Source organism: Athene noctua, chromosome 10, assembly GCF_965140245.1.
Source record: "Athene noctua chromosome 10, bAthNoc1.hap1.1, whole genome shotgun sequence".
Classification (NCBI taxonomy): Eukaryota; Metazoa; Chordata; class Aves; order Strigiformes; family Strigidae; genus Athene; species Athene noctua.
Window position 1 is genome coordinate 5,329,621 of NC_134046.1, and position 14,694 is coordinate 5,344,314.

Here is a 14,694-nt window from a genome sequence, read left to right on the forward strand (position 1 = left end):
AGTTGAAATGACTTATATATACTTCAACACATAAAAAGGGGAAGGTTAAAAATCATATTTGAATTGGCAGTTGTTAAAATGCAATTATACCTCCCCAAGGTAGCATGGCAGAAGAAAATATTTTAAAAGTTCTCTCTGAAAGTTTAAAAATTCAATTAATGTCATGGATGTGTAAGCCTAGAGACTTGACTTCAGAGAAGCAGTTGCTACCCAAGTTCTTGAGTTTTTATAAAGTAACCTAAAGCCCTGTTAGCTGACTTGGTCAAAACTGCTTCCAGTGAATGAAGTACAAAACATACGTAAATATTCACAGGAGTTTTGGTCTGTGCTTTCACAGAGGGGCATAGCAGGATCATCTGTTGGACTGTTTTCTCAAGACAAGCATGTAAGATAATAATCCCTTTACCCCTTTTTTAACCCATCCATCAATGCTTCTGATGAGCTCTTGCTAATAATTAGGAAATGCTTTTCAAGAGTTTTCAAGATGTTTCTCTGAAGAATCAGAGAGAGAATGGTAGTTGGGAACTGGGGACTAGGGCATTCATCTGAGGTGCAGAAAAAGTGTAACTCAAATCCCATCATCAGTACCTGCAAGGCTGGAAGCAGTGTGTGAGTTCCCTGCCTGCGATGGGAACTGGTCACTGGCTGTCACCCCTCCCTGCTGTCCCCCTGCCTCAGTTTCCCTGCTTGTACAGTAAAAGTAGTTGTGATTAGGGGAAGCTACTGCTAAAAATGTATAAGCCTGAGTTATCCTGTTATCTCAGAGGTGATTGCCTGTAGCGGGATTCAGTTCCCTTGTTTTTGTGTTCTAGTGCAAAGCTGCCAAACTCAGGATTAGAGCTGCAAGGTCCATCCTTACCCTGTGTAAAAATTGACTCTCTCCTGCCCTGGGGGTCAGAGACGTTTTACAGATTTCAGTCTAACAGCCGGGATTGTGAAGCCTGGGAGACTGGGCAAGCTGGACAGCAGCAGCAAAAGGGAGTTCAGAGTGCTGGTTTGAAGGGAAATTAATGGTAGTGAGTGCCTCTTGATTCAGAGGAGGATGCTTAACCGCTCTGTTACACCTTTCTTTGATTATTTTTATCAGTACTATCAATCGAGGCTACAATGATAGGTTTTCCCAGTTGCAAATTTCAGGACTCACAGACTTCTCCATAGCTTCTCGAGCAGATGCCCTTGTTGAAAAGGGTTCCAAGTGACCTGTCATTAAGCTGTGAGTATAATTCAAGTCCCTTTTTAAAGTCTTGGGCCAGATTCTGTGCTCCCAAAATCCGTACCATCAATATATGTAATTGATGTAAACAGTAACAGGACTGAATCCTTCTCAGCTCTGTCTTGCTCAGTCTCTCCAGCAGCAACATAACTAATTCTAGTTCTTGACCTGAATGATAACAAGGTATTAGTAAATGCTATACTGACCTTGATAGCTGTGAGAAAAACATTAGCTGAAAATATTTTCACCTCAGTTTGCTAGAAATTTCTTTGTATGAATACCGAGATACAAAGTAACAGAAAAGTTTTCCAATTACAGTTCTTTCTTGCAGGTTAATACATTTTATTAAAAACAGCTCACATCTGAATCCAACAGAAGAAACTTATTCCCAGAGGTGTATATGCTAACTGTACCTAAATACATTTATTCTCTGTTATTTTTTTCTCACCCTGTAGTTGGGTATCGAGGGAACTTTGGTTGATAGGGAGGTAAGGACACTTGGAACTGGTAGTCCTGAGGTTGCTCCATTCTGCTATTGACCTGGCTCCTGGGCAAGCCAGCTCATGGGTTTGAGTGTCCGTCCCTTAAAGGTGTGTCGACTGCAGTGACCTTCCTGTGCAAGTGCTGCAAGAGCTGGCTGTGAAGTTTAGCCTGGCAGCTAAACTTTGCAAGGTATTCAGAGATAAGGTAGTGTTGCCCTGACCTGGAGAAGGCTCTTGGAGAGAAATGACCTGGAAGCACTTTTTGATGCGATACTGCAAAACGAAACGGTGCCAGCAGTGAGGAGGGTTTGGCGTGGCTGTGTCACACACAAAATCCTTCCAGACAAAGGGTCTAAGGACAAATGTTTCCTTGCCCATGACAGACATCCACAGGTTGCTAGAAGGCCTTCTCCCTTGTTGGGCAGGATAAGCACTGTGCCGAGATAAGACAGTTGGCAGGGATTTCAGCGGGCAGCCTGACTTCCCATGTGGTTTATCAGTCTTGGCATCAACATTTTGCTTCCTGCCATTTTACTTTCTTATCAGCCACCCGGATTTCACCGCATTGTTTTTCTAATTAATGTCCTTTCTCTCCCCTGCCATGATGGCTGCAATCAGCTGGAGGCGTTCTACTCCATATTCACCACCGAACAGCAAGACCACGTCAAGTCCGTGGAGTACCTGAGAAATAACTTTCGACCACAGCAAAGCCTGAACAACAGGAAGGTGTCTAAGTCTGCAGTGAAGGATGCTTGGAGCCAAGATATGACAGACATCTTGGAAAATCCACTCGGCACAGAAGCTTCCAAAGGTAGATTACACTTAGGAATTTTGCACTTGACTAATAGGAGAAATTTTTTTCGTCTACTTTGTCATTAAACGGTGTCAAGGATAGCTGTGAGCTACCAAAGAAATAATGCAGTTATGCAGGCGTTCCTTGTTGGTATGTGTCAGTAAATTAACTAATCCTGTAGATGGCTGCAATTACCTGTGAAACTCACTGTCACATGGTGCCATAGCAATAAAGCCCCAGAATGTGAGTCTTAAATAGATGATGTCCCTGTTTCCCCCTCTAAGAGCCTTAGAGATGCCTGACAAAAGGGAAACATGAAACGCCGAGGTCAGAGGTAAAATTTCGGCCCCATTAGCACTGACTCATTGGGTGTTGGAATGGGAATAGAGTATCCAGATGTGGTTATGGGTTTCATTTTTACAGTAACAAGACTTTTGAAGAACCACTGACCTTTTAATTCAACGTTTGTATCAATCTGTTGGTAGTGGTGACAGGGGAAAAAAAAACTCTTCCTTATAGGCAGGTGATTTTCTCATGTCTTGCTGAAGTGTTTCATGTGCCTTTTTTGTAGAGCAGCTGGTGCTTGCTTCTGTCAGACAGTGGATAATGAGCTGGATGGAGGCGGGTGGGAGGGAGGTTGCAGTTGTTGCGTTGGCACAGACGGCCCTGGCTAGAGGAGCACATCGAAAATTCCGAGAGAAATGTATACTGGATAAAATAAGACTAGAAATAAATATAATTTACTACCTTTATTTGCCTTCATTTTATTGAATGGTGTTATTTATAGGTAGGACGAATGACATGTACTTCCCAGTCTTCAGTCTCGAGAAGTGCTTGGTGCTTAACCAGTTCTGGGTAGAGGTAAAGAGAGGGGCAGTTTGCCAGGAGGAAACAGCTAAGCAGATTTACAAGCTTCCCTCTCCTACCTGGCATTTTCACCTGGCCACGCGCAGAGAGCATAGTTTTTAGAGGATGTGAATCATGAAAACAGCTGCGTTCAGCAACCTCACCCTCCCAAGAGAGTGCTGGAAGAGTGTATTTCTCAGGGCTCATTATTCTGTGAGTGTGCTTATTTATATATATCTAATATACACGTACACAAACCTCATGTACATTAAAGGCAGCCTTGGGACGGAGAATTTACATCAGAAGTAAGAAGGAGATCTTGGGAATGAAGAAACCCTGCTATGCTCTGATGCTCTGGCCTGCAGTTTTCAATCAGTGTTTTAACAGCAACATGTGTCAATATTTATTTCTTCAGTTATATTCTGTGTACATATTACTTACCCAGAACAGTGATGAAAGTTAATAGGTTACATTATGTTAAAAGTGACAAAACTGGCTAGTTTTTATTTTGAGTGCAGCCAAGGTACCTCTGGTACATGTGGTATAATATTCAAGATTTTACTGCTTTGGCCACATGCCTGCATATTCCTCAATTCACTGAACGGTTTTTAAGATTATAAAAATGCTTTAGGTGATTTTCACCCTCATAGTAAATAGCTGAAACCCACAATTTTGATAGAGCATTACAAATGCTAAGGTCTGTAGTTAATGGGCTGATCTTGAAGTTGCAAGTGTTGATACCAAAGGAGCACTTGAGTAACTGGAAAGATTCACATTGACTTTGATCTTTAAGAACTCTAAAGCACACATGGCTTAGTTAACATGATGTGAGCCAGCCTACAGGAGCAAGGGAGCTGCACAACTGTTCATCCACACTTAGCTTGGTGCCTGGGTGCTTGACACCCTTCACGCTCGGGGACTGGTGTTCTGAGCAGGTTCTCTCTGGGTCCTCTCCCATGGTGTCCAGATACTCTAATGCCTGCCTGGGAGTTTGAGCTTACAACATGCTCAAGAGAGACCCTGAGGTGGGAGCATGCATGGCCTGTGATGTGACAACATTCAGCATGCCATCTAATGGCAGGGATGATGCTAGAGTCTGGGATTTTTTTTTTTTTTTTGTCCCTTGAGCTTTTACTATAGGAGGCTAATGGCTGGGCAGCCGGTCTCTTTGTACAGGCTCTGTCAACTTGTCACTTTTTGGGTTGTGTGCACACCAGGAGACACTGAAAATAGGTGCATTTTTTTCATGAACTTAAAAATAAATAGGTTGCTGCAGTGTTGCTGCTACAAAATGGATTGTAGTGTATCCTCCAAAGGTTACAGGGATGAGTTATAGCTGTTCCACAGATAGAACAACGTGGATGTTTCTGGCCCCTTCTTTGACAAAGGTGAACAGTGATGATGTGCCTGGTCCACTGCACATTCTGAACTACTGACATATAAATAAAATGAGTTGAAGTCATAATACTTGAGTGAAAGCAAAACCTATTGTTTATTCAGCTAGTAAATACAGTACCCCTTTATATAGTGTCATTCATGCAAAAGTACTGAGAAGCGAGTGCACAGAGCGCTTCTCAGTCAGACAGTCTAGCATACAAATATAAGAGTGTAGGGTTAGCATAACAAATTTATTTTATGCAGATTCTTCTGCACACCTCATGGTTGCATCTCGATGCTTTCCACACTGCATTAAGCAATGTAACCAATGGCTGTCACATGTTGGTTCTCATCTACCCTCCCTGTGCTTAGATTTGTGTACTGTAGAAAAAGGCAAGGTCACAAAAAAGTGTCTTTTACTTGCTGCAAGGTGATACAGTTTGTGATGGTCTTCAGCTCTAGAGGGGAAGTTTGGGTTTGTTTGTCGGTGTGAATTTTTGCAATTTGTTTCCTCTGTCACACTCTATTAAGTCTGTGGGCAGTATTGCTAATCTAGAAAACAGTGTAGTGTTCGTTATGTAAGCCTGTCTTATTTTGGAGGAAAATGTGCCCAGAACAATTTGCATAATGTTTAGAATAATTTTCAGAATTCCCTGGTGAATAGGGAATTTCAGATCAGCACAAAGCGATGCGGCTCTGCAGTTGTCCATTGACAAACGTGCTATCCTGAACAGTTTGGCACCAAACAGGAATGTCTTTTCTCCCAGATACCAAAGCCATCTCAGGTCACAGAACTGTGATCAGTAGCATAACATGCAGATACACTGGAGGAAAACTTTTTCTCGCTTTATGCCAGTCCTCTGAGTATTTCCTTAGCAAAACCCTGTAAGTAGTGGCATTCGGTAAATAAAATGTCTTCTGGGAAAGGCTCTTTTAGGTCAACCAAAACTGTCAGTGCATTTGGATCCAGTTTGTTAGCCAATATAAATGTTACCTTTTGTTTTGCAGTTACTCTCCTCTTCCTCCTCTTTTTTAATTTTAAAGAGACAATGAAGGGAGGGAGTGGTGTTTTCAATCATCAGAATACAAGATGTTGAAAATATTTTAGCTAATCTGAAATAGTGTAGAGGGCTAATTTTTCAGTTGGGAGTGAAAACTCCAGTTTTCCTTTTGTGTTGGTATTTAGCAAGAAGAGATTTATTTGGTTCCTTTATCTCATTCCTTCCTTCTGTTGGCAAAAGTTGATTTAAAACAGTTCTCTTGAGAACTGCTTCTATGCCTGGAATAAAAACATACGCATAAGACCTTTGCTGAATCAGAGCCCAGGAGCTGAACTTAATTCTTAAGTTGACCCTGGAGCTGTTTCAAGAAACCATACATATTATCTTTAAATATCTTATTGCTGAAATACACCATTCAGGATAAATACTGTTCAGCTATGTAATTGTAGTAACCGGTGGACTGATAATAAACCATCACACAACAATATTTTTTAAGAAAAACAAACTTTCAGAGGTTCAAGGTATACAGTGGATCTTGCTGTTAAATCATGCAGATCATCAGGCCTGTAAAATATAACAAGAGGGCTCACCAGTGTTACATTACTGATTTATATAAAGTTTTGAAGTTAGAGGTTCTCTGCACAGACATACTAAACCACAACTGTATTTGTAAAATATTCATCAGATACTGGAAGTGTCGGTGACAGTGGCACTGTTTGATTTTTTTTTACACATGATCATCTCTGTTAAAATTGCCTCTTTTCTCCTCTGGCCTGTCCTCTGTGGCTTCGGACTCTGTTGCTCTGTCACATCACATATTGTGCTTCTGCCTTTGCATGGGCTCCTTTCAAGCAGCCGTGCTAGAAGGATTGCTAATTATTTATCAATTTAATAGTGTACATTGCTCTTCAGGGACAAATAGATTTCTTACATAAAAGTCCATCTAGTTCAAGGACCCGAGTCTACATGTTCCTTACTAATTTCACATGTTGTCCCCTCAAGCAGAGATGTATTTACAAAACATTACCTGCTTCAGTAAAGGTGTAGGCATGGAAACTCAGGAGGAAAAGGTGTTTCATTTCCTTGTTTCAGGATGTACTGCATGTGAAGTGATATTTGCCCATTTTACGTTGCTGCTGATTAGGACCATCAAATGTTGTTTTCTTTCTCTTTATATTTTTTTAATGCTGAAAAAAAAAAACCCTTTAACCTTTCTGTCTCATTAAACGTGCTGCAAGCCTTACAACACTTAAACAAGCATCCCATGTGAGGGGCTCTTGACATCAGAGTTTTCTTTACAGATGCCTGATTACTTCCCCAAAGGTGTCTGATTACTCTTTGCTGGAGTCTCAAATGATGCTGTTTCCCATCAGTGGGAATTCGCCTTAGAGTACCATCTTTAATTATGATCCTAGACTAAGTTAAATAATGAGCAGTCATAAATTCACTCTAGTAAAACTTACTTAGCTTTGGACTCTAAATTAACAGCTGGGACATTTCTCTGGTAGTGTACAGGCAATCGTTTTCTTACTGTTCTTTGTTATGCGGTAGCGATACACAGTATGGAGGTCCTTGTAACTTAATGCTGCTAAAACGTGGATGGAAGATACTTGGATTTTCCCTCCTGCATGCTCTGCACTGGAGGCATGGCTCCAGCTATCGACCTGCAGTCAAAGGTACAGCACTGCTCAAGCAAAGCAGTTTAGTTCTTATTCACTGTTTCGTGGCTCCTCGTGTCAGAAATGAAACCAAGGCCTCCTGCGAAGGGATTGCCTTTTCTGCATCCTTGTGTTGGAGCACACCTCCGCTGCAGCAGCATCCAAAGTTCTGGAGATTCAGTGCAGTGACATCATCATTTTGAGGCAGATAGTTTAGAGCATTGGCGGCAGTGTTTCTGAATGAGCACAAGTTATTTGTCTCATTTATAGCTTCTGTTATTACTCCCAGTAATTTGGTTTTGCTTTCTAAATGCCCATGTTTTATGAGAACTCTCTCAAAACCACTTCGCAGTCTTTTCATGCCCTCGGGCTCTCTCTGGGAGGCTAATAAGAGTGTTAGACAGAAAAGTTCTACTCTTGCAGAATGGCGTTTATATATTTTAGTCAAACCTAAATGACCACAGAATACTCTATAGCAATGTGTCATCCATCCAAAGAACAACATAGTACATGTAAATTTTAAATGACATATTACTGAAATCTGAGCTTGGGATTGCTAAAGCAACATGATAACTATTTATTTTGTTCAAATATCTTAAGGAGAACAAAAATAGGCAAGAATTAATTTACAATATGTTTAGCATTGCAGTTGATTGTTCTTGTCCCTTGGAAGATTTCTTCATAGATTAACAACTCTTTCCCAGTTTCCTTGGATAACTGGACTTTTTCTACTTTCCTTTTTGATTTTATTTTGTTACGAAGATTATCCTTTTCTGATTCCATTCCCCTTTAATCAGGTCAATGCCCTACTACAGTGTGCTGGTGCAAATGAATCTATGTATCATTTATTAGGCTTTCTCTTGGTGCAGCAGACTGGCTCAGTGCAAAAGGTTGCATTTGAGGGTGGTAACACCGTGCTGCTAATTGCTTGCCCTGCATCTTCTTTGCACTACAGACCTGCCCGGCTGCCACTGCGCCTCAGCGCTCCGAGTAAATGTACTCACTGCTGCGAGAGTTTCTTTTGACATGCACCTCAAGTACCTGCTATAATCACATTTTAGGCAGCAATCAGTGTGCTCTTTCTGCATATCTTATCCCTTCCACCTCTTCCATGTCTTGCTCTGCAGTGCTGGGTCCTCGTGTATGCAGTTGGCTTGGTGCACGTCACGCAAAAGCAGGAAGGGACAGGCTGCTGCCTTCCAAAGAGTCTCAGATCAGTCAGGTGGAAGGCAAAGCATTTCAGGAAAAAAACCTGACCTATTTTGAGGGGGAATCGGGTACAAAAAGATGTGTTACATATACCTGACATAGGTCTCATGCTCCCCTCACAGTGGCTCTGTTCTGCAAGGTTCTGTTTTCACCTGTAGTAACTTCCACGTGGTTGTAATGTGAGCAGCACATGTGTCTGTGCCTGGATGTAGTGGATAGCTTACCAGGAGATTTATTAATAAACAGTAAGTAACTGCTTGCACTTGTTTAGAGATTATAAAGGGCCCAAACAAAAAGAGCAAGAGGAATTCAGTGTGGAAGTTTAAGTATGGTTTGGGTTCACAGCTGCCACTAAAGCTGGAAGAGCTGAATACTTGTGAGGGAGGTTGATGATTTATTCCATTTACACCTGCAGGGAATTCCTTTCTGCACTGCCTACCTGCCGGTCCAGCTGTTTAGCCCACAGAAGTACTGAATTTAATTTCAGTCTTGACAGTGCTTTGGACCATGCGTGCCTGCAGCGCATCCCTTGTGTTGGAAAAAGCCTCCAGAAGCTATAAAAAGGGAAGCTGCTCTCCCGGTCTGATTTTGGGCATCCCTCAGGCACGTATCGGGATGCTCTACCAGCCCTCTTGGCTTGTTTTTCCTATGCTCCCCGGTCCAAGCAACCCTTGCCAGGAGGTTGGAACATGCAGCTTGGCTAACATGGCAAATACGTGTCCTTCTGGCAGAAATCCTCCTCCTTCTCCCCACGTTGCCGCAGCATGTGCCACTGAATATGATCACACGTGCCGCATCAGACGCACTGTATAAATAAGGGCACAGGTGTACATTTTAAACACAAGTCACCCTCTGCATGTACACGTGCATGTGTGCAATATAAACACAAAACTTGCAGGGCAGATCCTTGGCGGCCATCAGATGGGATGGCATCTGATGGTGCAAGGCTGATCTGCACCCACTGAGGATTCAGGCCACAGCTGTAGAAACAGTATTTGTGAAATATATGAAATATTTGGGCTGAAACACAACGTAGTAAAACACACAGTCCATGCCTTTCAGTAAAACAGGGTCTGTTGCTGTGATGCCATGGAAACTCAAATGCTACAAAGAAAGCCATACAGGAATGAATCCAAATGCTGGTTGTGCGTTCACCTCGGGGAATGGACAGACAGCACAGGGGCAAAACTCAGCTTGCCCAGAGCCTCCCCATCCGAAGTGCCTCACGTGCCAGTTTGCTCATGAGGTTATTTCACAGGGCTCATAAAACAAGTGAGGGGTCTGACGGTGTCCCTCACACCTTAAGAAACAACCCTGCCTGTTTGAAGCATAGTGAAAGGTAAGAGCAGGGAAGATAAATAGTCTGTCTCCTAGCTACATTCTGCCTGTGGATTGAAGTAGATCAACACAAATATTTGTGTGTACGGCATGCTCTGGAGCCTGCAAATGCCTGCTGGCAAAGTGCAGGCAAAGGTAAAGGAAAAATGCATGCGTCTCTTTAAAGCAATTATCCTTATATATTAATAATGTCATTTATAAGCACTCTGAGAAGTTAACAACCTACACTAAAGCAAAGCAAAAAAATTACAAACATTTAGTAAAAGGAGAAGGGGGAAAATGTTGTAAGTATGCCTGTTAGCACTTTTCTATGTATTAAAGCCTGTGTTGTCTGTGCATATGATCCTTGTAGTCTATTTGTTATCCTTTGGGAGCACAGCCCTCCATGAACTCCAAGACTGAATCCAACAGCCCAAAGAATGCTGTTGTTTGTTATGGATCAGAGTCTCTTCCCGAGCATCCCCACTGAGTCGTGCTGATGCAAGGTACCTGAATCTGGCACTGTATCACTTCCCTTAACCATGACGCTGTTGGCAAGTGTGAATTTTCTTGTTATAGTATAACCCACATTTCTGCATTTCAGGGCTTATTTAAAGTTTTGAGGGTCTGATAATGAGAAAGAATATATATGTGTGTGTTTATAGAGGTGTATATATATAGCTGAAAGTAATTTTCTTCCCTTCTCTGTTGGTGACATCTCTTTTGTCTTGTCTGCAGTCGGGTTCCTGGGGGCTGCAGGGCTGAGTGAACTTGGTGCAGTATTTTGCTGGTAGCACAGGCATCAATGACAGTTTTCAGGCTTCTCTGAAATCAGCTGGGAAACTTGTGGCTGAGTTGGGTGTCATTACAGCAACAGCAGCAAGTGCTCCCTCTGTCCTGCAGGCCTGGTCCTTCCAGCTTCTTACCAGTGCTGGGGCAGAGGGGAAAAAAACACCCTCTCTCCCCAAAGAGCTTGGCCACCGACTTGTTTGCCCTTATGGGGAAGAAAGGCATGAAACCCCTATATTGACCTCTCAGTTTCTCTCCTACTCAACATGTGGGAAGAAATACCCTGTACAACATCCTCTGTGCTCCTCCTTCGCAAGGGGGAAGCACTGTTTCCCAACCACTTGTCTCATGTCTATCCAGATCAGTGAGAGAAAGAAGTGAAGCCCTTTTCACAGCCAGGAGCTGCCTCCCAGAGCAAGACAATATCCTTGTTCTTGTCTTTTAGCTACCCCTGAACAGTCCTGAGTCAGTAATGTGCTATGGGCACATCCTGATGCTGATGGTTCCTCCCTCCACATATGAATTGCCTTAGAAGGTCCCTGCCCATCTTACCACGAGGGATTCAGGACTTTACTGGCACGTTGCTTTTCTGTGCCAAAAATTGTCAGGGTTTCATCACACGATGTGTGTCCCATGGTACCAAAGAGAGGCAGTTTTGCATTGCTGAGACATACAGCAGGAGGGAGAGAGTGGGATTTTCCAAAAGAGGGCATAGCACAGCTAGAAGTAACTGCCTTTAAAGTGGTGACATTTTTATGCATAGAAGAGCTAACTTAGAACATTTTTAGAGGATTTTATAAATCCCTCTGAGCCCAGTGCCGCTGGATTCATCATATGAGGCACCTGTTTTACAGGGAGAAGGTAATACAAGCAATAACCAAATACACAGTTCTTGCACTATCTCAAACTTCCCCTAAATAGCTCTTTTTATAACTGCAGGTAGCATACGCAAAAAGCATGATGAAACACAGAAAGTTTGGCTGGTTTTTACATTTCTATCTTTGAAAGAGAAATGTAGGCTGCTAAAAAAAAAAAAAAAAAAAAAAAGCAAGCTGTAATGTTCTCTTATGCCCTTTCTGCATTCATGGGTGTGTCTTAATATCAGCGGTTAAATTTTTGCAAAACAATAAGCCCCCTTTTTTTCTTTCAGCTCTCTGAAATGAAGCTGCCAGGAGCTTTTGGATTAAGCTTTATCAGGCTTCAGTTAGGAAAGCCTCGTGGAGGTTACGTAGCCAAATACAACATACAAATCAAATTATGGGAGAGATGAATGCAGAGTTGTTAAATTAATTTTGTTTGTTCCAGCCCATTGGAATGTTTTTAACATGAAGAAAATAATTCTCTGCTGTATGGCTGGCCTGGCCAGTGCTTAGGACTATATTAGCATGCTACATTTGTCTGCGAGTGGCAAACAGGTTTTCTCCAGGCTTGAGTGAGCCCTGGAAGACAAGGCTAGCCAAGATGCTGGCTTGCCCCTTGCCTTCCCCGGTGGGCTGATCTGCAGAGAAGAGAGTGTGTCAAGCTCGCAGGCAGCCCTGCACATGGCCAACAGCTGGAAACACCGGCTGGGGCTGCCCTGTGTCAGGTCAGAGGGCTTCCTCCAGATGCACCCGTGCAACCCCTCCCTCTTCTGCAGGACTTTTCCATAAGACAGGAGCCAGCTTGTTTGCCAGGTTCCCAGCTCAGGTCATCCCTGACAGGAGGGCGAGGGGGGTTTCTCACTCGGAGAGGTCCGAGGGGTGCCACGCTCGGGGCATTGCTGCCTGCTGCGAGGTGTGCCCGTGGTACTGCGAGCGCTCTTGCCTGTTGGGTGCCTCCGAGATGTAGCCCTGTGGCCCTGGCGAGGATTTTCTGCCTCCAGGACCCTGGCGAGGATTTTCTGCCTCCAGGAGTCCTGGCACGAGTAGTCTGCTAGCCAGGAGAGATAGTGGCTTTGGTGTCCCGCTAGACCTGCTCAGGGCCAGGCTAAGTATCTGCTAGTATTGCACTGCACCACAGAAAGACATTCTGAAAGCCCCCTCAATATTTTTGTTATCCCTTAGGATCTAAAAGAGAGCATTAGTAATTTTTTTTTCTTAAAATATCTGAGGTGCTATTTCGATGTGCAATGATGCTGGTTGTTGGTTTTGGTTCTTTTCTTTTTCTCAAGCAATCATGAATTCACAGGGTTTTTTGCTTATTTAGCCTGATTTAATAAAAAAAAAAAAAAGCTTGTGTTTCTCTTTAGTATGTCATGATACAATTCAGAGGAAGATGCAAACTTCTCCCTCCCTGTCCCGACCTCTTTCTACGTTTCTATTTGTTCTTCAGCTGCACATTTTGCAAAATCAGTAGAGGTTCTTTAGCATCTACAAAAATAAAGAAAATGAGGAGCCTGTGATTCTTTTAATCTTCTTTCAAAAATCCAAGGAACACAGAGTATTAAAAGGAAAATTAGATCTCTGGAAAATGCCAGTTGTTTTATAGGTGGTCAAATCATTATACTTTTTTTCTTGCCTTTCAGACATTTGCTGTGTTATTATGTATCACTTTAATTAAATCATCAAGTTGAATTATTGAATCAAATGGTTTTTTTATTCCATTGTGTCCTGAGCAGGTTTAGTTAAATTAATAAAACCATATGTTTCATTTAATAAAAAAGATTTCTTTTTTGCCCATTTATAAGCTGTTAACAAAAAAAAAAAAGTGGCTGAACAGAAACGGTTGGTTATTACTTAATTACATCAGGTACTGCTATGTGCATTGGAGTAATTGGAACAAAGTCATACTAAGTCATGAAAAATTTGTAATATTTACTGTGAAATAGCAGTATTGTAAATTCAGTCTCCTTTTAGCTGGCTGTGAATGAGATTTGTCCTCATCAAAAGTTGTCTCAGTGAAGTCATTGGAGTCACTTGGCTGCTTAAAAGCGCTCATGACTTTCTTGGGTCAAGGCACAGGGTCAGGGAGGGTCCCCTAACTTTGAGCCAATGATTCTCCTATTTACCCTTGGGAAATACCCACTTCTCTCACTGGCATGAGCTCTTGTAAATGGCATCAAAGCTGGCTGTGAAGAGTGGCATGGAATGGAGGACGTGACAGTCTCCTCTCCCTAGGGTGGCTCGGGGTCCTTGTCTGAAGAACAGCTGCCTAGCTGTCTCTTGTGAAGGTTACCTGGTTGAATTATTTCTAAAACAATTTGATGCATGATTACTTTAAATATATAAATCTCTGCATGTCCTCCTGGAGGAGGAGGACTGGATAAGACTCTTAGGTCTGGCTAGTCCTTCACCTGGGCTCCTATCTCTGATGGGACTTGATTAGGTGGAGCGATAAAGGCTGGCCTGGCATTTTGAAGCATAATTCTATGATGACAAAGGGCTTCAAAGGCAGCAATTATGATTTATTGGTGCAGTTATCAATAAACAGTGATGTCAGTGAGAATTGATCTGACTATCTCAGCAGAAAGGGGTGAGCACGGAGAGGCATACCAAGGATCATGAAGCTCTAAATAGTGACAACAGCGACTACTTTCAGCTGTGCTCCCTCAGCCGGGTCCTGGCCACGTTTGTGCTGTGCTCTGTGGCACGCTGGCTCTGTGGGCTCCCTGCAGAGACCAGGAGGGAGCAGGAGGGAAGGGGTCTGCAGGCAGCAGACCAAGGTGTTGCATCTGCCTTCGTGGCGTTGCCAGCAGAATGCCAGTTTGGCCCTTTCAACTCAGTGTAAATAGAAACTCATATTCATTTTGTCAATGATTTGAGGTACTGCAGGGTTTGTTTGCTTTGCTGGATCATCCTTCTGAGTTGACAGAAGGATCTACTGCAAAACTGCAAGATTGTCACCACTCATGGCAGGAGCAAACACCAAAGATCTTTCCTGCCCAAGCATATTTCTGCAATATATGTTCTCTTGTTCAGGCTAGCTACAAAATGTGAGTTATAACTGCACAAATGCATTTGACAGGTATTTTTCTATTGTGCTAGTAATATTAGTGTTTACAGCATTTAATCATTTTTATTTAGGAACTGTA

At 42.6% G+C, this 14,694-nt stretch overlaps 1 protein-coding gene across 1 annotated transcript in view; it reads left to right on the forward strand.

Moving 5' to 3' along the window:
• PTPRG (protein tyrosine phosphatase receptor type G) overlaps positions 1-14,694 on the forward strand; it is a 421,778-nt gene that overhangs the window by 319,578 nt on the left and 87,506 nt on the right. Inside the window, exon 8 of the mRNA XM_074913948.1 lies at positions 2,314-2,506. Within this exon, the coding sequence (XP_074770049.1) occupies positions 2,314-2,506 (193 nt within the window). The remainder of the gene's footprint in view (positions 1-2,313; positions 2,507-14,694) is intronic.